The sequence below is a fragment of the Lynx canadensis genome, chromosome X (genome assembly GCF_007474595.2).
Source record: "Lynx canadensis isolate LIC74 chromosome X, mLynCan4.pri.v2, whole genome shotgun sequence".
Taxonomy (NCBI): domain Eukaryota; kingdom Metazoa; phylum Chordata; class Mammalia; order Carnivora; family Felidae; genus Lynx; species Lynx canadensis.
In genome coordinates this window covers 33,326,553-33,347,467 of record NC_044321.2, presented here as the reverse complement: position 1 = coordinate 33,347,467, position 20,915 = coordinate 33,326,553, and the positions used below count along the sequence as shown (strand labels likewise).

The 20,915-nt window shown below is 39.7% G+C and overlaps 1 protein-coding gene across 6 annotated transcripts in view; it reads left to right on the top strand.

Moving 5' to 3' along the window:
• Positions 1–20,915, top strand: part of RPGR (retinitis pigmentosa GTPase regulator) — a 148,717-nt gene that overhangs the window by 7,843 nt on the left and 119,959 nt on the right. For all 6 annotated transcript variants that reach the window (XM_032592017.1, XM_030304976.2, XM_030304973.2 and 3 more), the window contains exons 7-13: positions 2,926–3,084; positions 7,863–8,018; positions 11,449–11,573; positions 12,858–13,043; positions 13,981–14,152; positions 19,347–19,444; positions 19,790–19,855. In XM_032592017.1, coding sequence (XP_032447908.1) covers positions 2,926–3,084; positions 7,863–8,018; positions 11,449–11,573; positions 12,858–13,043; positions 13,981–14,152; positions 19,347–19,444; positions 19,790–19,855 — 962 coding nt within the window. The remainder of the gene's footprint in view (positions 1–2,925; positions 3,085–7,862; positions 8,019–11,448; positions 11,574–12,857; positions 13,044–13,980; positions 14,153–19,346; positions 19,445–19,789; positions 19,856–20,915) is intronic.

Genomic DNA, 20,915 nt, shown 5'->3' with positions numbered 1-20,915 from the left:
AATTTCAAACTCACTCTGACAGGCTAACTTTTCAGTGAATATTAGGTCTGTGAGAAAAACAAAATGCAGATGTTAGAAACTCTTTTCAACTTTGGTTCTCAAATTTCTTGGATTCCTTAGCGTTGGAAATGAGACCTATGGGCTGGTTTCCCCTGGGTGCATTTGCCTGTATACTTAGACCTACTCTACTCTTGTCCTGATAATTTGCTTTTATTTCAGCAAGAGAGTCCCAGGCTTTCACTGTGAGAGCAGGGATATAGAGTAGATGAAAAAAGATTGCTCAGTATGGGATATGATTTCCTTTGCTGGGACTTTGCTCAGTATCCACAGTCTCTCCCTTTCCAGGGCTCCCTGTTAACCCTTTCTGCCTCAGTTAAAATATTTAAAATGTTTTCATCTGCACCTACACCAGGAGTATTGAAGTATGATCCTTCCATCTTATCAGAGGTTTTTCTAAGCACGAAAACACCTAGAGGAAGTAGTTTTGTGGCCCCTCTTACATATCTCTAAATCTTTGTTTTATACATTTACTCCGTTTTTCATGCACATCAGATTCAGATTTAGAAAGTGCTTATTGGCCCATCCCAGTGGCTCCAGATCTACCAATGACTTGGTAGCATCATGGTACCAAGAGAGGGCAAACTCCCAACTCACCTGGCATTTTTCACCACTATATCAGCTTGTGTCTCGAACAAGCTAATAATAAATATCACCGAATGAGGGAGGGAGTGAATGAACAATTAGTTGTGTTCCTTGGGGCAATGCTACCTACCAACTTACTGGCAATTTCTGGGCTTGTGGGGTGGCTCTAGTCTGTGCTCACTTTATGAGATAAACAAAAAGAGCACACAAATGGAAAAACAGTCCAAACAAAAACCCCAGGCAAAAGCATTGTCTTATATTTAGATTTTAATAAAAGTGCCAGATTTCAATGTTATGAGCAAACTCTGCTTTGGCCAGTAGGAAAACAAGGGGAATTGCTCGTCATAACCAGCAGGCATTACACTGAGCATTTTTGTTTTGTTTGTATTTATGCCTTTTTAAAAACAGCTTTATTGAGTGGAATTTAAGAAACAAATGAGCAAAGGGGAAAAAAAGAGACAAATTGAGAAACGGACTCTTAACTATAGAGAACAAACTGCTGGTTACCAGAGGGGAGGTGGAGGGGGTGGGGATGGGTAAAATAGGTGAAGGGGATTGAGGCGTGCATTTGTCGTGATGAGCACTGGGTGATGTATGGAAGTGTTGAGTCACTATATAGTACACCTGAAACTAATACAACACTGTACGTTAACTGGCTGGAATGAAAAAACAATTGTTTTAAGTCAACAGACACAAAACCAGCTTTATTGACACGTAGCTCCCATACCATACAATTCACCCATGTTAAGATGTGAGGAGCAGCAGGAAATTTATAGACAGAAGTGGAAAGAAACTCATTTGGACTTAGTGACTCCTTTCATGTGAGAGGCAAGAGGCAGGAGAAAAGAGGAAGGGAGCTGACATATGGGACACTTCTATGCCAGCATTTGCTACTTGATTTTCTATGCTGATCAGTCCAGAAAACTGGTACAACTTATCTTTGTAGTATTTGATCAAGTTTTAAGTGGTGCATACCAGGCATGTCCCATAACTTTCCTAAGTTCTGATTTACTAGAAGGACTCTCAAGCTTCAATAGCAGGTTATACTCACGGCTAATATTTATTACAGCAAAGGATACAGAGGAGGAACAGCTGGAAGAAGATACCTGTCTTCCAGAGAAGTCTAGCATACGCTCCCTAGTCCTTTCTCTTCTGAGGCTGCACAGGACGTGCTTTCTCTTTGGCAGTGAGCTCAGGGATGTGTGTGTGATGTCCCTGCCCAGAGAAGCCCACTGTATTCTCAGGGCCTGAGGCTTCTTTGTGGGGGGCTGGCAGTGTAGGTATAACCTGCTGGCAAGTAGTCACAGCAACTGAAACTCAGGTCCCTCGACAATGAAACCAGGTGCCCTAAGGACCCACGCTGGCATAAATCGCTGCCTCGGGTATACAAAACAAAAATGTCAAGCACTAACAAAGAATACTCCAAGGGCCACGTTCCCCGGGGTTGGTCCGTAGTCAATCGTGGTTCTCTTGGAGACACGCAAGTGATAAGCAATCAGAGGTACCGTGTTCCCTCTTTGCTCACACCAGCGGTGATATGTTCTGTGTCAGATTACATTATATATCTACAAAGATTTTTAAGTTCCTGCCTTATAGAATTCAATTATTATCCATTTACAGAAATGGGTAAAAAAAATGTACCTGCCTTCAAGAAGCTCATAGTCATAGTGTGATAAGTATAGCAGAAGCAAGTCAAGACTACTAGTACGGACAAGACAGTGACTAAACATCAAGAGTTCCTTGATAAGAGAATCTTTCTGGAGGAAGTGCCATCTACTTGAGTAAAATCTGCTATCTTAAGGCTTACTCAGCATATTTACTTCACACATAAATGAGTTTTTTTAAACAAATTTCATAAAACATTTAACAAGTATTCATTAAATATTTCATATACTGGACACTGCTAGGTTCTTGGAATACCAAAGTGGACAAGACAAAATCCATGTCCCTATGTGGGCTTAATGTCTATGTCGTTTTGCTTTACTAAAAGTAAGTGTAAGTAAGATGGTCTTCTCTATGTCTTATGAAAGAGCTAAAATCCTTTTCTAGTTCAGTAGTAGTGATGGTTGTGAATTCATGAACATTTTGGGTTAGAATAATCAAGGGGAAAAGAAAACCTTAGCTTTATTTCCTTACCATGCAGTAAAAATATCTCAAGAAAGGTTAAATTTATCCAGTTGTCATTGAATGCATTTTTGGTTGAACGTGAGAACGTGTACCTCAAAGACCAGTATTTTGTCCGTAGGTCTGTCATCATTGACTACTGTTCTTTTCCTTCAATAGCGGAGGGAGAACTGTACACGTTTGGAGAACCAGAGAGTGGGAAGTTAGGTCTTCCCAATCAGCTGCTTTGCAACCACAGGATGCCCCAGCCGGTGCCTGGAATTCCCGAGAAGGTGGTCCAGGTAGCTTGTGGTGGAGGGCACACGGTGGTTCTCACAGGTACGTGTGGAACTCGCTGCTGCGTTCCCAACTTTCTGTGCTGGCTAATGAAAAAAACATGTACGTTCATTTTCTTTTATTGTGATGAGAAAGCTTCACACCTGATCCACCCTCTTCACAGATTTTTAAGTCTGTAATACAGTATCATTATCTCTAGACACAGTGTTGCACAGCAGATCTCTAGACTTATCTTGCGCAACTGAAACTTTGTACCCATTGATAAGCTGCAACCCTTTCCCCCTCCCAACCCTGGCAACCACCATTCTGGTCTCTGCTTCTATGAGCTAGACCGTCTGAGATACCTCACATAGGCTGGCCTTGCATCTGGTTTTTACTAAGATCCCCACCTTTGATTTCCATCATTAACACACATTCCTGGCCTATGGAAGAAATTTGTAAGTAGAAAAAAATGAATCTTTTTGAATTGTTTTGAATCTTTTGTTTGAATAGTGGACATTTTCATGATCTTAACACCTTTAACGGCAGCAGATAACATTGTTTTAGCTTGTTTTCAAGGACCGTTTTCCTCGCCCACGCGTGTGTGTATATATATTCCATATTTATCTAAAATTGACGTTATTGGGCGCGCCTGGGTGGCTCAGTCGGTTAAGCGTCCGACTTCAGCTCAGGTCACGATCTCGCGGTCTGTGAGTTCGAGCCCCGCGTCGCGCTCTGGGCTGATGGCTCAGAGCCTGGAGCCTGCTTCCGATTCTGTGTCTCCCTCTCTCTCTGCCCCTCCCCCGTTCATGCTGTCTCTCTCTGTCTCAAAAATAAATAAAAAACATTAAAAAAAATTTTTTTAAAACAAAAAAAAATAGGGGCGCCTGGGTGGCGCAGTCGGTTAAGCGTCCGACTTCAGCCAGGTCACGATCTCGCGGTCTGTGAGTTCGAGCCCCGCGTCGGGCTCTGGGCTGATGGCTCAGAGCCTGGAGCCTGTTTCCGATTCTGTGTCTCCCTCTCTCTCTGCCCCTCCCCCGTTCATGCTCTGTCTCTCTCTGTCCCAAAAATAAATAAACGTTGAAAAAAAAATTTAAAAAAAAAATAAAAAAATTAAAAAAAAAATAATAAAATTGACATTATTTTTCCTGAAGCATTTTCTTTTCCCTGTTCATGCTATTTTCTACATGTCATTGATGATCCTTTTCTTTGTGATATTCACAATGTAGAACTTGGTAATTTCTTTGTGATTTTTATGTTCTGTTATAGTAATTCATCAAAAAATGTTAAGTTTTAAATTCTAGATAATAAAAGAAAGTTAGAGCCTTAAACACAATGTCACTTTTGGCTTTTGAATTTCGTATTTGGTATGACATGTCACTTTTCAGGATCCTAGTCAATCCGGTGAAATATATGTACTTCTTGATAATACACTTACTAAATTGCTGCCCCTAAATTTGTTCAGCATCAGATTTCTTTATGACGAGTAGTACACAGGTAATACAGTCAGTGAATTATTATGGGTTTTTTTTGGTCAAAAAGAAATGAACAGTTTCTGAAGTTACCACTTAATCGTCAAGTAACCCAAAGTTAGCATTCTAGACAAATTTTGAATAATATCCAATTCTCAGATGATCTGCTTAATGTTGCAAGGTGATTGAGCAACATTTTACCTTTAGATTTCCCTCCCTTCTATCACTTTGCCTTAACTTTTTGGTCTAAATCCCAGTCATGCTTATTAAGCTATGGTTTTCCAGAATTACAGTGCCCCGATGGGATCCTTTTTCCAGGTTAGAAATAATTTTTTTCCCAAGACCTCCACTCTGAATTTTGGAAATAATTCTGGGGTTTAAGATTTCTTTGAATTTCTGCTAACAGCATGAATTTTCATGTTTTTGGAAAGATTTATTCTAGCAGAGCCTGGGTGGCTCGGTCAGTTAAATGTGCAGCTCTTGATTTCAGCTCAGGTTATGATCTTCCAGTCGTGAGAGTGAGCCCCTCATCTGGCTTTGTGCTGGACATGGAGCCTCTCTCCCTCTCCCCCTCCCTGTGCCCCTGCCCTGTGCACATGCTCGCTCTCTCTCTCTCTTTCTCTCCAAAAAAAAAAAAAAAAAAAAAAGATTTATTCTAGAAATTAAACTTTTAAATTAATCTTTATAAATTATCTGAAAATGTATTCTATAGGCAGAAATACAACTTATTCTTTATGTGTCATATATTTTCTATAGTTTCTACAAAGATTATAGAAAGAATTTATTAGGAGACTGAAGCTTATTCTAAAGGACACAAATATTGATTATATAGTAATAGTGTCATTCAGCCATATATTATAAAATACTGTTATAGAAAATGAGCACCCAGATAATCCATAATATTTTAATTATACTTAAAATTTAAAAATGCACTGAAGCGTGATATTTTCTTGCAGGATTATAGAAATTTACCTTTCTGTGGATTTAATTTTGAGGTTAAAAACTTTGCTGCCAGAAATTGTTCTCTCTAGATTCTTGCAGCCTTCAGGATGTCACAGAGCAGTAAAGTTTTCATATTTAAAATTTTTAATTTTGTGAAAAGAATAGGAGGACCATCAGGGGTGCCTGGGTGGCTCAGTCAGTTAGGTGTCCACCTCCAGCTCAGGTCATGATCTTGTGGTCCACGAGTTCGAGCCCGTGTCAGGCTCTGTGCTGACAGCTCAGAGCCTGGAGCCTGCTTCGGATACTGTGTCTCCCTCTCTCTCTGCCCCTCCCCCATCACACACTCTGTCTCTCTCTCAAAAATAAATAAATAAATAATAAATAAATAATAAATAAACAAATTTTTAAAAAAAGAATACAAGGACCAAAAGACAGTTGCCATGTTCTGATTTGCATTTGGCTAAATATGGACATTGCATAAAAAATGTAAGCGTTCCATCATTATACCACAAATAACAGGCATTTCAAAACAAATATTAATAAGCTCTCAATTCTATTGTAAAACACTCTCTCTTAAATTATATACATTTATCTGTATGGAAAAGTCACTACTTTACCTGTTTTTCACATATCTCCATGGACCTGTGACAGCTTTATTATGATCCAGCCCTGGTGAGAAACCTGTGTCCCGGAGTACAGTGTGGACAGAAATGTTTAGTCCTAACTGATGAAGAAATGGACCCGAAGCATGTATTGATTATCGTTGACTAAGTGCTAAATTGAATACTTGAGAGCTATAGAATACTGTGCAAGACCTTAAAGGAAATAATAGCTAACCATCTGTTCCAGACCATTCCCTTCACTAAAGGAAAAGGCTTGGATTAGGTGATTCTGTGGGGTCCCTCCCTAGCATTCTTTTTCCTTTTGTCTGTAACTCTGATCTTAAAAGCTGTTTGGGTATCATTCATTAAAATACTTTAAAGGTAATTTCAATTAGTTTATTGCTGATGAATTTATTTAAAACATAATGTTTCTACATTGACTGTAATAGGTTAGAAAATGAAACTACTGGTTGTAGTGAAGGTATGATTAGTTTCTTCTTAGAATCAGGGAGACAGTGGACTCCTGTTGAGAAAGTGTCAGCCTGGAACTTGGGATACACTGAGTGAGACAGAGTGATAGATGTAATCTGGTATGTCATCCACAGTGTTCCCGACAAACAAAACAGTCCTGCTTATAAGATGGGGTCCATAGTGAAGTCTGGATCCCAAGGGAAATAAGAACTTACCTTAACTTCTCTAGATTATGTTTGGACAAACTCAAGTTCTGTACATGGCAGCAAGCTACTGGTCATGAGATCAAGTGTATTCTGAGAAATCAGAATAATATGGAAGCTAATAAAACTGGTTTTCCTAATAGGGTATTATTAATCAGCGTCAAATTACATTGTTAAATGTTACAAAGGTGATATGACCAAAAATATATTAGTTGCGAAATGTAACGTCCTTAGGTAAAAGAGTCTTAGGTCATTTTTTAAAAAATGGAAACTGTTGTCATTGCTAATCATCCAAGTACCCAAGAGCGAACCCAATAGGGTAAGGAGCAAAACTTGTGTAGCCTGATTCAGGCTGCCGAAATGGCTTCATTTCCCAGGCTCATCTCAGCCTGCGCAAGCTAGAGTGATTATTGGCCAGCAAGAGATAGGCACTTGGTTTTTTATGTTTATGTATTTTTGAGAGAGAGAGAGAGAGAGAGAGAGAGACAGACAGAGTGTGAGCAGGGGAGGGGCAGAGAGAGAGGGAGACACAGAATCCGAACCAGGCTCCAGGCTCTGAGCTGTCAGCACAGAGCCTGACACGGGGCTCGAACTCAATGGACCCCGAGGTCATGACCTGAGCTGAAGTCAGATGCTTAACCAACTGAGCCACCCAGGTGCCCCTGGTGACTTGTAATTCTCATGTAAATTCTCCTCTGAAATTGTTTTACAAAATCTATTATTCTGTTAAACTACTTTTGAAAAGTAAGGAGTTTTTCTGGAGGAAACACTACTCATGTTTTTATTTTAAGGCAATGAAAGGAATTAGCTTAATGACAACTGATGCTATTTTAAAAAGCTGAGTGCTAATTATAAGGACATGTTAGGTAGTTCACTGAGTTACGTGTCTTTAGCAATTCTTCTTATGGTTATACGTAAAAGATAAAACCAGGCCCATGCCCTAACTTTTAGAATTGTGTGCCTTGTCATTTTTCTCTTCCTTTGTCATTGAGAATGTGTACCTAGGTATTAGGCATTCTTATATGGGTATTTCAGAGGCACTTAACTTTCATCATGAAAGTTTGATTGTGACAGTTTTTCTAGCTATAATGGTGACTGTGTCTGCTTCCCTGCAGTCCTTTTCTTATATTTATTTGCTCATTCCCTTTCAGAGAAAGCCGTGTATACCTTTGGGCTGGGACAGTTCGGTCAGCTGGGTCTTGGTACTTTTCTTTTCGAAACTTCAGTACCCAAAGTCATTGAGCATATTAAGGATCAGAAAATAAGTTCTATTTCCTGTGGAGAAAATCACACAGCTCTGATAACAGGTACAGATGAGAATTTCTGTTACATATTTATAGAACTGGGTATGTTTTAGTACAAAATAAAAACTATGTGGAATGATTGTATCTAACTTAAGCAAAGGAATCAATAACTGACAAAATAGAAGTTCTTGTTTAATATGCCAAAGTGTAAAGTTGTAAACTCTTTTTTAGTATTTGTTCAATTTAAAATCAGTGTAAATGATCCAAAGATTTAGAACCTCAAAACAAGTCAGTGCTATAGTAGTATTATACTCTGGCAGAAAGCTGGAATCTTTTTGAAATTGCATCAGTTTGCAGGCTCTTAACTCTGCTCAGGCCAGAGGAAAAAGTCTTATAAGAAAGAACCTACTATAAAAGAGTCCGCGTTCAGTCAGACACAGCTATATTCTGGCTGAGTCGGTTCCTACGAACCTTTTGCCACTAGGAGGCGTTTTCAGGAGTGACTCTGCTACTTTCTCCCCAGTGATCGAAGGGCACCTCATAGGCTGCTAAGTGGACACCTGAGTCCTCGAGATCTTTCGCTCTGTACTTTCTCCATTATCCATGGAGACTGCTTTGGGCCTACTTCTCAACCTTAGAAACCATGTGCTGCTAATATGGACTCAATATAAGATTCTCCCTTAGAAATGACTCCCTTACTTTACCTGTAGATAATTGATATACTGCACAATTATCATTGCTTTGGAACAAAAGCCTCTATAATTTCAGTCTTTCTGGCTCACATTTCTATCTAAAAATGAAGTCAAACATAAAAAGGCAGAAATCATACAGTGTTTTGAAATAAACCAGATACTGGTATTTCCACATTTGTTTCCTTCTTTCTAAAAAAGCTACTGCTAAATGAAGCTCATCTAATGGTATCTAGTTGGGGGAACTGGTAATCTGCAAACACAACGTACCACCATACATTGCCCTTCTTCCCCAAAGAGCCTTTCAGAGAGAACTACCTGCCCATTTTCAAGTACCAATGTCCTTTTTAATGTAGCATGAAATCAAACTATATAGAACATAAAGAATTATTATTCATTCATGGTCCCACAAGGGTTGTTGGTATGCATCCCTTACTGCAGGGTCTTTATGTCAGTTTTTCATCAACTGTCCTTACTGCTGTTTTTCATCAACTCTAAATTGCCATAGATGGTAAATACATACTTTTTATGGATCATCTAACATACAATTAGACTGTTTGGTTAAATTTTGATACTACCTTTCCTCCTGATGGAAGAAGTCATAGCACAAATAATTGAACATTAACTTGGTTTGTCTTTTTGCTCATGAAGCCTCCTCAGGGGGCAGGTGTTATGAATTTTTTTCTTCCAGGACTAATGAGAGGTGTGTAGTGAGTTATCTGTAATTTCTTGCCAGTTCCCCATTATGTAGCCAGTGGCTTATGTTTTAAACAGCTCTCAAGCTGGAAGTACAATAAAGTAGCTTGGATCAGAGTTTATTTTTTCTGGCTATAGATCATCAAGTTAAAACACAGAGCCTAGGGGCGCCTGGGTGGCGCAGTCGGTTAAGTGTCCGACTTCAGCCAGGTCACGATCTCGCGGTCCGTGGGTTCGAGCCCCGCGTCAGGCTCTGGGCTGATGGCTCGGAGCCTGGAGCCTGTTTCCGATTCTGTGTCTCCCCCTCTCTCTGCCCCTCCCCCGTTCATGCTCTGTCTCTCTCTGTCCCAAAAATAAATAAAAACGTTGAAAAAAAAATTAAAAAAAAAAACAAAAACACAGAGCCTAAAAAGCACTTTGGATAAAGAAATGAGGGGTCCAAAGAAGAGGAAGAAGGGAAAAGGATGATAAGGAGGGTATCTAAAGAAAAGAAATTAGCTAATACTAAGTATTATAAGAGTCTAAATTCAGGGTGTAAATACTGCTTATTGCTTATTTATGGTTTTTGAACTTGACACTTTACTGCATAATGTTATTTCTGATTTTTCATTTAGTTCTCTTGAATTTTCTTAGGATGACATTACTTTGCCCTCTTAAACTAGAAGTTCCCAAATGAGATCTTAACATGTCCTAGCTCAAAACCATTCATTCAGGGGTGCCTGGGTGGCTCAGTCGGTTAAGTGTCCAAGTTTAGCTCAGGTCATGATCTCGCGGCTTGTGAGTTCGAGCCCTGCGTTGGGCTCTGTGCTGACAGCTCAGAGCCTGGAGCCTGCTTCTGATTCTGTCTCCCTATCTCTCCGCTCCTCCCCTGTTCTCTCTCTCTCTCTCTCTCTCTCTCTCTCTCTTTCTCTCTCTCAAAAATTAATAGACATTTTGAAAAAATTTTAAAAAACCATTCATTCAGTTTATTGCCCTTAAGATAGAGTTTAAAAATTCTTAATATGAACTAATTGGGTCCTCTGTGGTGTGGTTTCTTCTTACCTCTTCAGACTCATCTCCTTCCATTAGTTGCCTTTCAGCTTCTTGACTGTGTTATGTTTTCTCTTGATTCAGAGCCTTTGGATGTGCTCCTTTCTTGCAGCTAAAATCCTAACCATCCTGTAGGTTTCAGCTTGAAAGCCTTCCTAACCCCCACACTAGAAAGAAATCCCCGCCTGCCCCCCTTTCCTTCTGCTTCCATGACCTTTTCCCCCACCTGAGGGAGAAAGTGTGAAGGAGGGCTTGAGAAGAGGAGCAAGGGTTCAGAATAGCCGCTGTGGCAATGGGCAAAGGGTTAACTGCAGAGAAGCAGCCAGATGTCTCCCCATCATCGAAGGGGTCCTCGGTTATTGGTATAGGGACTAGTCCACCTGGTTGGTTTATGGCACTTCCTTCAGGGGCATTCCACGGCCCAGGGACCGAATTAGTAAAAGAGACAGTTGGATTGGTCCAAGCTAGTAGTTCTCCACCGGTGGTGATTTTGTCCTGCAGGGACACATGACAGTGTCTGGAGACATTTTTTTCTTGTCCCAACTGCAGAGGCAGGGTGTTTTCTGGACATTTAGTAGGGAGAAGCTATGGATGCTGCTAAACACTCCACAAAGCACAGGACAGACCGACACAGCCAAGGATTCCCTGACACCAGATGTCAGTGGTACCCAGGTTGAGAAACCCTGATGTAATCAGTGGCCTGAGGGGGAAAAATAGGTTGTATTGGAACATAGGGGGCTCAGAATACAAAAATCTCCTTCCCCTTGAGAAGATGGCGCACATCACAAGATCGCTCACACTGGGTTGCTGCTGTTGCACACAGTGCCTCACACGACCGGGCTTCAAATTCACAAACCGCCAAGGGCTTAATGATTTTTCTCAGAGTATCTGTTGCCTAACGTTATGTGCAGGACCACGGAGGCCACATAGGGTGTGGAAATATCAGTGAATCAGAGTAAATACGGTGTAGAATTTGAGGGGGAAAATCACAATTGCAATGTAAGTAAATATGTCTGTCTATTTACAAATAGATCCATATAAGTAAGGCTTTTATAATTCTCTCTTTTTTTGCATTTTAGATATAGGTCTTATGTATACTTTTGGAGATGGTCGATACGGAAAATTAGGTCTTGGACTGGAGAACTTTACCAATCAGTTCCTTCCCACTTTGTGCTCTCATTTTTTGAGATTTATAGCTCAATTGGTAAGGGCACCACATTTCCATGTTTACATTTTCATATTGTAATGCTTGAGTTTCAGTATTTCATAGAAACTAAGGAATTTTATGTTTGTATAAAAGAATATCATGCCTATATCTAATCAGTATACTCGTTTCCTAAAAGCCAAACGTCAGACATCATGCCACTTGGAAAATCTGTCCCTTTCCTACTTTCCCTCCTGTCAGCATCTTCCTTTTCGCCCTAACCTGGACTCTTCTGCTTCGTTCTCCTGTGTCTCTTGAGAGCCAGAACAGTGCCATGCCTGGAAGCTTTGTGGCCTCTGCCAGCGCCCAGCAGAGTATCTGACAGTAGTCCACTGTCAATATTTGTTGAATTAGATCTTACTGAGTCTTATTTGAAATGATAATAATTTCAGGGCCCCTGAGTGGCTCAGTCGGTTAAGTGTCCGACTTTGGCTCAAGTCATGATCTCGTGGTCCTTGAGTTGGAGCCCCACATTGGGTTCTGTGCTGACAGCTCGGAGCCTGGAGCCTGCTTCGGATGCTGTGTCTCCCTCTCTCTGACCCTCCCCTGCTGGTGCTCTCTCTCAGCATAATAAGTAAACATTAAAAAAGAAATAATATTATTTGAAAATAATTTCAAAATATTATGAAGTAAAGGTCCAGAGTATGCTATTCTTATAACCACCACATTGAACACTATAAAGATACTAAAAATCTGTGTCTTGCAAATGCTACACAATGGTGGTTTAGGCATTTTATTGAAAATCAGCTATTTCTGAAAATCCTTGGATGTTGGTTTCATTTTTCATTGTTGCACCATTGTGCATGCTTACCTTTCACTCTAAGGACTTTGAAGCATTAAAATAAAAAAAGTGTTCATGTAAAGAAAAAGGTTTGGAGATTTAATTTCCCCAAGAGACTGATTTATGCTTGGATCACTTTTTTCTAAGTAGAACTTCTCGGAGTAATTTTTTCAAGGTGTTAGTGTTGCTCCCAAATTAAAATAACATTTTCTAACTAGTTAGCAGAAATGTAATGTGCCAAATAGTTTTTTTCTCTATACTCTATTAAATTGGAAGTCAAATGGTATGTTAAACTTGTTCTCATTTTCAATTGCAGTGTTTAAAGAATGTATATATTGCCATCCGTGTGTGCGTATGTAACTTGGGAGGGGGGCAGACAGACTGACTGACTGACTACCTAGGAAGTCTACCATTAAGTAAACGTTTTGTGGCTGCCAACTGTTAAAAACCCATTTGCATTTGAAGCCAGTGTTGATTGATTTATCTGTGGTTTTATGCTGCAGGTGTCTTGTGGTGGATGTCACATGCTAGTTTTTGCCGTTCCGAGACTTGGTGGGACAGAAGAAATTGAGTTAGAGGAAGTTAAGGATGCTTGCTTCCATGCAGAGGCTTCTCTGCCCCTCAGCAATCTGAACTCAGGGAATGTTTTGCAAACAACTCTATCAGCACGTGTGCGGCGACGAGAGAGGGTACAAATTGTGGCCAATTCTGTATCGTGGCACTACAAAGAAAACAAAAAAATTCATTTTCTTTTTAAATCAAACAAGGGTCTTTTAAGACAGATTTACTAAATAAAATGGTTAGAGTTTCAGGCTTACAAACTTGAAGCAAATTCAGAGTTAAGCTGTTACACACACAAATGAGAAAATTCAAATGATCATGGATAACCTTGACTTACCGAGAGTGGATACAAAGCAAGGATACAAAGCGTCCTTTTAGAGGCCTATCTCAGCTCTTCACGTTGAACGCTGAATTGTTTCCTCACCTCTATGTGCATTGATTCTACTTTGCTTTTTATCTGTTGGCTATACCTCGTGAGCTGTGGAAGGTTATCCATTATAAACAATGAAATGTAGGAAACAGAAATAAGGACTTCCGTTCGAGATAGGGAGTGTTCTTTCTCATTGAGATTTAGAGGTTCTCATTCAGCTTTAAAATGATTATTTCAATAACAATATTTAAAAAAAGAAAATGTCAAATAATTTTAAAGGGGACATTACTTTTTAAAAAAATTAAGTTCCAAAACATTTTCCTTTTGAAGTAAAAAGGTTAAGTTTGACTTTTTCTTATGAAAAAGTGTATATAGAAAGATTGAGAAATATCAGTGTTTTGGAGTTACTCTTTTTATTTAGGCCTCATGACTGATTTTTTGTTTCCTAGCAGAGAAAATACATATACGCTTTTCCCCATCATGTGAAAAACAGGCTTCTAACTTAACAATTTAGAGCAATTTAGATACAGAGATAACAGAACAAAACATTTTTGAGTTCTTGGGGATTATTTAAAAATGAATGTGGGACAGTGGGCAACTTTGAAGTCCCTTTCTTAAATATTTTTAGCAACTGGAGAACAGTTTATATCGATATTAAAAACATCCTCTGTTTATTTAACCTGTTTATTTTAAAGGAGAAATCGCCCGACTCTTTTCGAATAACACGAACACTACCTCCACTTGAAGGGATTCCTGTGCCACCTGTTCGCTTTCCCCCCATTCCTTTTCCTTTCCATATGTCTGCAATTAATCTTCCAGAGACCATGATACCTGAAGATGAGGACCTCATGCAGCCAATGGAACCAGGTAACATCTGATACTCTGCAGGCTCACACAAGAAATGTACCTTTTATTTCTGTTGTTTTCATGTTTATCTTAAGATGTTTTTGTCAATTAGTTAAATTGTCTTCCTAGTTAGAGGCTGACATCTCTTATCTGAGCTCAAGTCCAGGAATACTCTTACAAATACAGAGCATCGTAAGTGACCCTAGAAATCCCGTGTAACAATAGCAGTGTATTTTTATAGAGCAATGTATAATACACATAGTACCTTCTCTTATATCATCTCCTTTAAATCCTGAAGCAATTCCATGAAATAGGTGGGAGTTAATAAATTTGTTATTTTTATAGATGAGAAATGCAAGGTTTGAAGAGACTGAGTGACTTGGTCACAGCCACTCAGCTTATAAATGAAGTGAGCAGGATTTGAATACTAGTCTTCTGGACCTATGTGAAGTCCTGCGTTTAGATAGTATAGCATAGTGGTTAAGAGCATGGGGTATGGGGTTCAATTGACCTGGAGTGGGATGTCCGCTCTGACATTTATTGACTGTGTGATTTACTTTGGGAAAGTTACTTAATTTCTCTGAGACTTAGTTTCCCTATCTTTGAAATGAGTCTAATACTTCTTTAGAGAGTGATTGAGATTAAATGAGATACAGTATATAAAATACTTAGCATTGAGCCTAGCACCTCTAGGAACCTCTTTGTAAGTATAATCTTGGTTATTATTAACACCTCTACCTCACTGCCTATTAGATATACATTTTATGTTTTATTTTTTTTAACGTTTATTTATTTTGAGATAGAAGGAGCGCGCGAGCAGGGGAGGGGCAGAGAGAAGGGGAGAAAGAATACCAAGCAGGTTCCGTGCTGTCAGTGCAGAGCCCAACATGGGGCTTGATCTCACAAACCATGATACCATGACCCGAGCCAAAATCAGAGTCGGACGCTTAACTGACTAAGCCACCCAGACACCCCCATTTAATGTTTTAAATTGTAATCTCAGCTCCTTGGCTATGTAGTCCTCTTCTAAGTAATTTTGTTTACAGGTATTTGTGTATCTTAAGAGGGTATGTATGTTACTGCAGGGAATGTGCTTGGATAGTAGGGGCAGGGTAAGAAGCCAGGACCCAAGAGATCAGAGTAAGCAGTAGGTTTGGAATTAAGATAATTTGGGCATCTGGAATTAAGAACCACGGCACAGAGAATTTTTAGTGTCTTTGGGATCAAGAACGTAGACAGAAGTTGAGGTCATAAAAGCAAGAATTGTACGCCATGAGAATAGAATATTATCTACAACCAGGACCTTCGTAAGGAGCTGGTTTCTTGCATCTCACACACAACTTTTGTATGATTCCTTTTGAGATAAGAATCACTGGCACCATTCTGTCCTGTACATGGAAAAAGCCGAGTCTAACAACAGTGTGTACAAGGAAAAGAGAAGTTTACAGTTTGGGGGAAGTCGTTTCCTACCTTAAGAGATTTGAATGTGAACATGTACAGAGTTTTGTAGCTAGATCCAAAAGAAAAGTGATCCCTTATCTTTTTGTGGCTGTTTGCTAAAAGTGTCTACAAAGTATTCTGAAAGTTATGTCTAACATATAATGTGACTTTTTCTAAATTATTTGCAGACTTCAGTGTTTATCGGGGAGGTAGAAAGGTCAGGGAAGATCTTGCTGAGAAGGTGACATTTAAGCTAAAACATAAAGAATAAGAAAGACAGCCACATGAAGAGAGAGGATGATATGCATTTTAGGCAAGGAAAATAATGTAGGCAAAGGTTTGGAGGCAGTTTATAAGAAAAGGAAGGAAGACCATTGGAGCTAGACAGTGGGGGAAAAGGCTAGAAAGATGCTGAAGAAAGAATGGGAAAGTATTCATGATTTTATAGGCTGTGAGAAGCCTATTTTATTTGAGTGTTTTTCTTAAGTGCAATAGAAAGTCATTAAAGGGTTTTAAACAGTGGAGTGATGTGCTCCAATCCAGTTTACATTTTAAGATGCTCCCTTTGCCTCTGTATGGATTGTAGGGAGGAAAGACCAAAAGTAGGAAGAACATTTAGCAGCCTTTTGCAGGAGACATCAGTGTGTGGTCCAAGGTGTTTGCTCTGGAGATGGAGAGAAGGGGGCAGATTGGACATACATTTTAGACAGAACTAACTGGATTTGCCAACCTTATTAATGGATTACACATAGATGTGAAGGAAAGGGAAGAATCAAGGATGGTTCCTAGGCAAGAAGATGGTTGGCAAGCTTGAAGGAAAAATTAAAAATTGAGTTTGAGATACCTGTGAGACATCGAAGCAGAAATATCGAGCAGGCAGTTGAAGATGCAAGCCTAAAGTTCAGAAGAGAGGTCTGAACTAGAGAGATAACTTTGGAACCCAGACAACACAGAGATGGTATTTGCAACCCATGGGACTTGGTGAAATCACCTGATAGATAGAATCACCTATTAGCTAGAGAAGAGAGCCCAGGATTTCGCCCTAAAAACATCTAACATTTAGAGTGTTTGGGAGGAAGAGCCAGCAGAGAAGCTCCATCAGCCAGTAGGGTAAGAAGAGGGAAATCAGGAGAGAGTAGGGTCCTGAATTCAAAGTACTGCTCAGAGGTCATGGAAAAAGCTCAAAGAAGCATCCCATGGATCTGGCATCGTGGAGAACACCGGTGATCTTGACACAAGTAGTTCCAGGGGAAGATGAGGGCAGAAACCAGAGTGTTTAGAGTTGAGGCATGAATGGGAAATGAGGAAGTGAAGAGATGGGGCGTGTAGATAACCCTTTTGCGTATTAGTCACGAAGAGGAGTGGAGGAAAGGGCTGGCAGTTAGAGGGAGATGTGGGGTCAATGGAAAATGTTAGAGCATTTTTGTATGCTAATGGACACGAGCCAGTAGTCCCAGATGGATTGGTAGCACAAGAGAGCGATAATCCCCAAAGTGCAAAACTCTTGAGGAGAGTGGGGCTGGCATACCGAGCAGTCTTTGATAAGAGGAAAGACACATCCTATATTTTAACAGGAAAGTGGAGGTAACTGTGTACATTTGTTGGTGGGAAGATAAGGCAGATCAGGTCTGATGACTGCTATTTTCTCAGTCAGGTATAAGGCAAAGCTTAAATGATCTACTGTCTCTTTTCCAAACCTCCATTCTCTGCCGTCTCCAAACTATCCTGCTTAGCATTTCCTATGTTAACCTTCCTCGGGCACAGTTCATTTCCTGTCTGTTCCAGTGTCTTCTGAGAATCCCTAATATTTTTTTAATTAAGTGTAAGTTTCCCCATATAACTCCCAACATGCTTTTCTAGCTTCATCTGTCAGTAGTCTTTTTCTTATAACCTTAATTTAGGTCACGGGTCTGTAATCTACAGCTCATGAGCCAAATCTAGCCAGCTGCTTATTTTTGTAAGTAAAGTTTTATTGGAACTCAGTCGTGCCATTCCTTTATGTATTGCCTATGGCCGCTTTTCCACTACAGTAGCAGCGTTTGAGTCATTAGGACAGAGACTATATGGCCACAAGGCCTAAAATGTTTGCTATGTGGCCTTTTACAGAAATAGTTTACCAGCTCCTAATCTTGATCAAACTGAGCTCTTCACAGTCAGACTTAGCGGAAAAGCTGTGAAGTCACGACAGACCTGACATTGACACTTGGCACTTAATAATTTGTGAAACGGAGATACACTACTTACCTCTCTTGTTGTCATGGAGGTCACTCAACATGTATGAAGGCATGCGCTCCCAACACATGGAAAGCCTTCATTACAAGCCATTCTGCCACTTCTCTTAGCGCTGGGCTTCCTTTTCTTCTCTGCCCACTTCATCTACTCCTCTCAGAATTCTGCTCACTCTTCCCTGCACCTCTTCAGTGAAATATTTCCTGATTCCCAACATTCGGGTGTGATTTCTCATGCCAATATATCACATATTTTATATTCCCTTCTAGACTGTAAGTTCATTAAGAAATAGTAGTTACTTAAGTTGATTATCTCCCGCATAGTACCTCACGTGGAATAAGCACAAACTGGTTATTTGCTCATTTGAATTGAATGTATTTACAAGGGACAGATCAGTGGGGACTGGTGTTTTCAGCGAAGACTTCATTCAGGAGTTCCTCTCAAATATGTATACGGGTGCTAAATGCAGGCAGAGTAAATGAGAAAAATGTAAGGTCAAGTAGAGCTCATAAGTCTTTTTTTTATTGGTGTTTATTTTTGAGAGAGAGGGAGGGACAAAGTATGAGCGGGGGAGGGGCATTGAGTGAGAGGGAGACACAGAATCCAAAACAGGCTCCAGGCTCTGAGCTGTCAGCACAGAGCCCGACCCGGGGCTTGATCCCACGAGCCGTGACGTCATGACCTGAGCCGAAGTCGGACGCTTAACTGACTGAGCCACCCAGTGCCCCAAGCTCATAAGTTTTAATGATCTGCTTTATGATGTAATAACCTTACAGTTTTCCATGCAAGTTTGTAGGTGCTTGTACTAGTTATCTTTTTCTACGTAACAAGTGACCTTAAAACTTATCTAAGAGTTTGTGAGGGCCAAGAGTCCAGGTGCAGCCCAGCTGAGGGGTTCTGGCTCAGAGTGTTTCCTGCAGTTACAATCATGCTGTCAGATGGGGCTGTAGTCATCTGAAGGCTCAATTGGGGCCGAAGGATCCTCTTCCATGTTCACTCATGTGGCGATTGGCAGGAGGTTTTACTTCCTCAGCACGTGGACTTCTCCCTAGGAACGCTCCTAGCATGGCTTCCCCCAGAGAAAGGGATGCAAGAGAGAAAGATGGGGCGGGGGGACCAAGATGTAAACTGCATTGACATTACAATTATGTCAGCTTTATTTTATTGGCCATACAGATCAGCCTGGTAAAATGTGGAAGGGAACAACACAAGGGCACACATACCAGGAGGATGTGGGTCACTGGGGCCCCTTTTAGGGACTGGCTGTCACAGTGCTTGATACCTGGGTAGTACATCTCCCAAAGGAATAGTGTATGCCCGTTCATATGAATGTAGCAGTTGTTATCAGCATCAAAACCTTTCAACTTTCAGAAAGAGACTTTAAAACCTGTTATCACTATGAATGAATTCTGTTCAGTTCCCTAAACATGAAGTTAAAGGACTTTAGTAAAATTATGTCTGCACTTTACATTATGGAATAATTTATTGTCTAGTTGTCTTTCAGTTTTCCATTGAAATCTGGTTTTCCCTTTTCCCTTTGAATCAGATTATTTTCAAGATAAAATGACCACAGAGAAAGAGACAGACATTTCTTCAGCAACAGATTCAGAAAGCCTTGGAGAAACTACTGATGTCTTAAATATGGTAATGGTTTTCTTATTTATCTATATAGATTTCTTTGAATTTTAGTTCATCATGTATTCATATGTGTGTATACTTCCTATACTGTTAAATGCATCACAAAAGCTTTTGATTTTGGTTTTGTTTTCATTTTGCTTGTTATTTTTATGTTACACATTATTTTATTGAGATACAGATTTCATACAAATGCAATTACTTTCAGTCCTCATAACATTAGTATGCAATTGAGAGTTGATTATGTTACTATCTGAACTGTTTTGTGTTAATTTCATATATACATTAGAATGTGTAAATGTGTAATTCTATACATAGTATTCTTTTTAGAACATATTTTTTTGTTTATTTCAGACACATATGATGAGCCTGAATTCCAATGAAAAGTCATTAAAATTATCACCAGTTCAAAAACAAAAGGTAAAATATGGAGACTTATTTTCATTACTGTGGGTAAGAACAGTTTAAATTACATTTTTTGTTGAAAGGTTTCTAGAAAGAACACATGAAAGATAAGTATTCATTTACTTTAGATTTTAACAGACACAGGAACACATTGTAGATAGCCTCAATTTGGGTCTGTTCTGTTGGAATATATTTCCTGTGGTGCAGAAAGAGTGACAGAATTTCATTGGTATCACTAACAAGTCATAATAGCAGTATTTGCTTATCATCAAAGCAAAGGATTATTACGGCACTTCCTAAATACTGGAAGAGGCTACTGTTTATCGGAACAATTCTCACACTTGGGTTGAGTAGGACTTTGGTTGAGTTACCATGCTGACCTAAAAGGTCTTTTCTAGCTCTGAAATTTGCTGGTTTTAGTGAAAATATTTGATAATTGCTTTTCCAATGTGTGGAATGGGTTTTAATCTGTCAAGGAATTGCTAGCATAAAAACAGAATTAAACATTTGGAAATTAATCAGAAACCATGCTTGGGTGATAAAGGGAGGCTTTTAATGAATAACAAATGAATAGCAAAAGGAAGGGATAGTCTGGTTTTCACAGCCCTGTCGAGATAAAGGCCTGCCCTAAAATCCTTTGCTTCTCCTGGCTTTGAGGACCAGTGAGGTGAAAGGAGGAGAGGGGTTTGGCGATTAGAAAAGTAAATTGGAGAAATATAAATTGAAGGAAGAAGGCTTATAGAAAACATTTCATTTCCATTTCCGGTGCCTTTGCCACATTAATAAACTAAAACTCCTTAACCAAAATGCAAGAGAGTCTCGCTGAATTATAAAAATTTAGTGCCAGTCTTCATTTAGTCTTATCTCTAGTTTGCTGAGAGGCCTGGCCAATAACAACATTCCTTTTGAATATGGGAGAGCTGTTGTCGTCATACACCGAGGAAGCCCAGCGAATGTTGACTGACTATACTTCCATGCAGATATCTTTCCTATGTATTTTCTTCCTCTTTTAGACTCGAGGCTCTCCTCTTCCGTGCTGCCTTACTGTACTAGGGAAATAAAGACACATGCACGT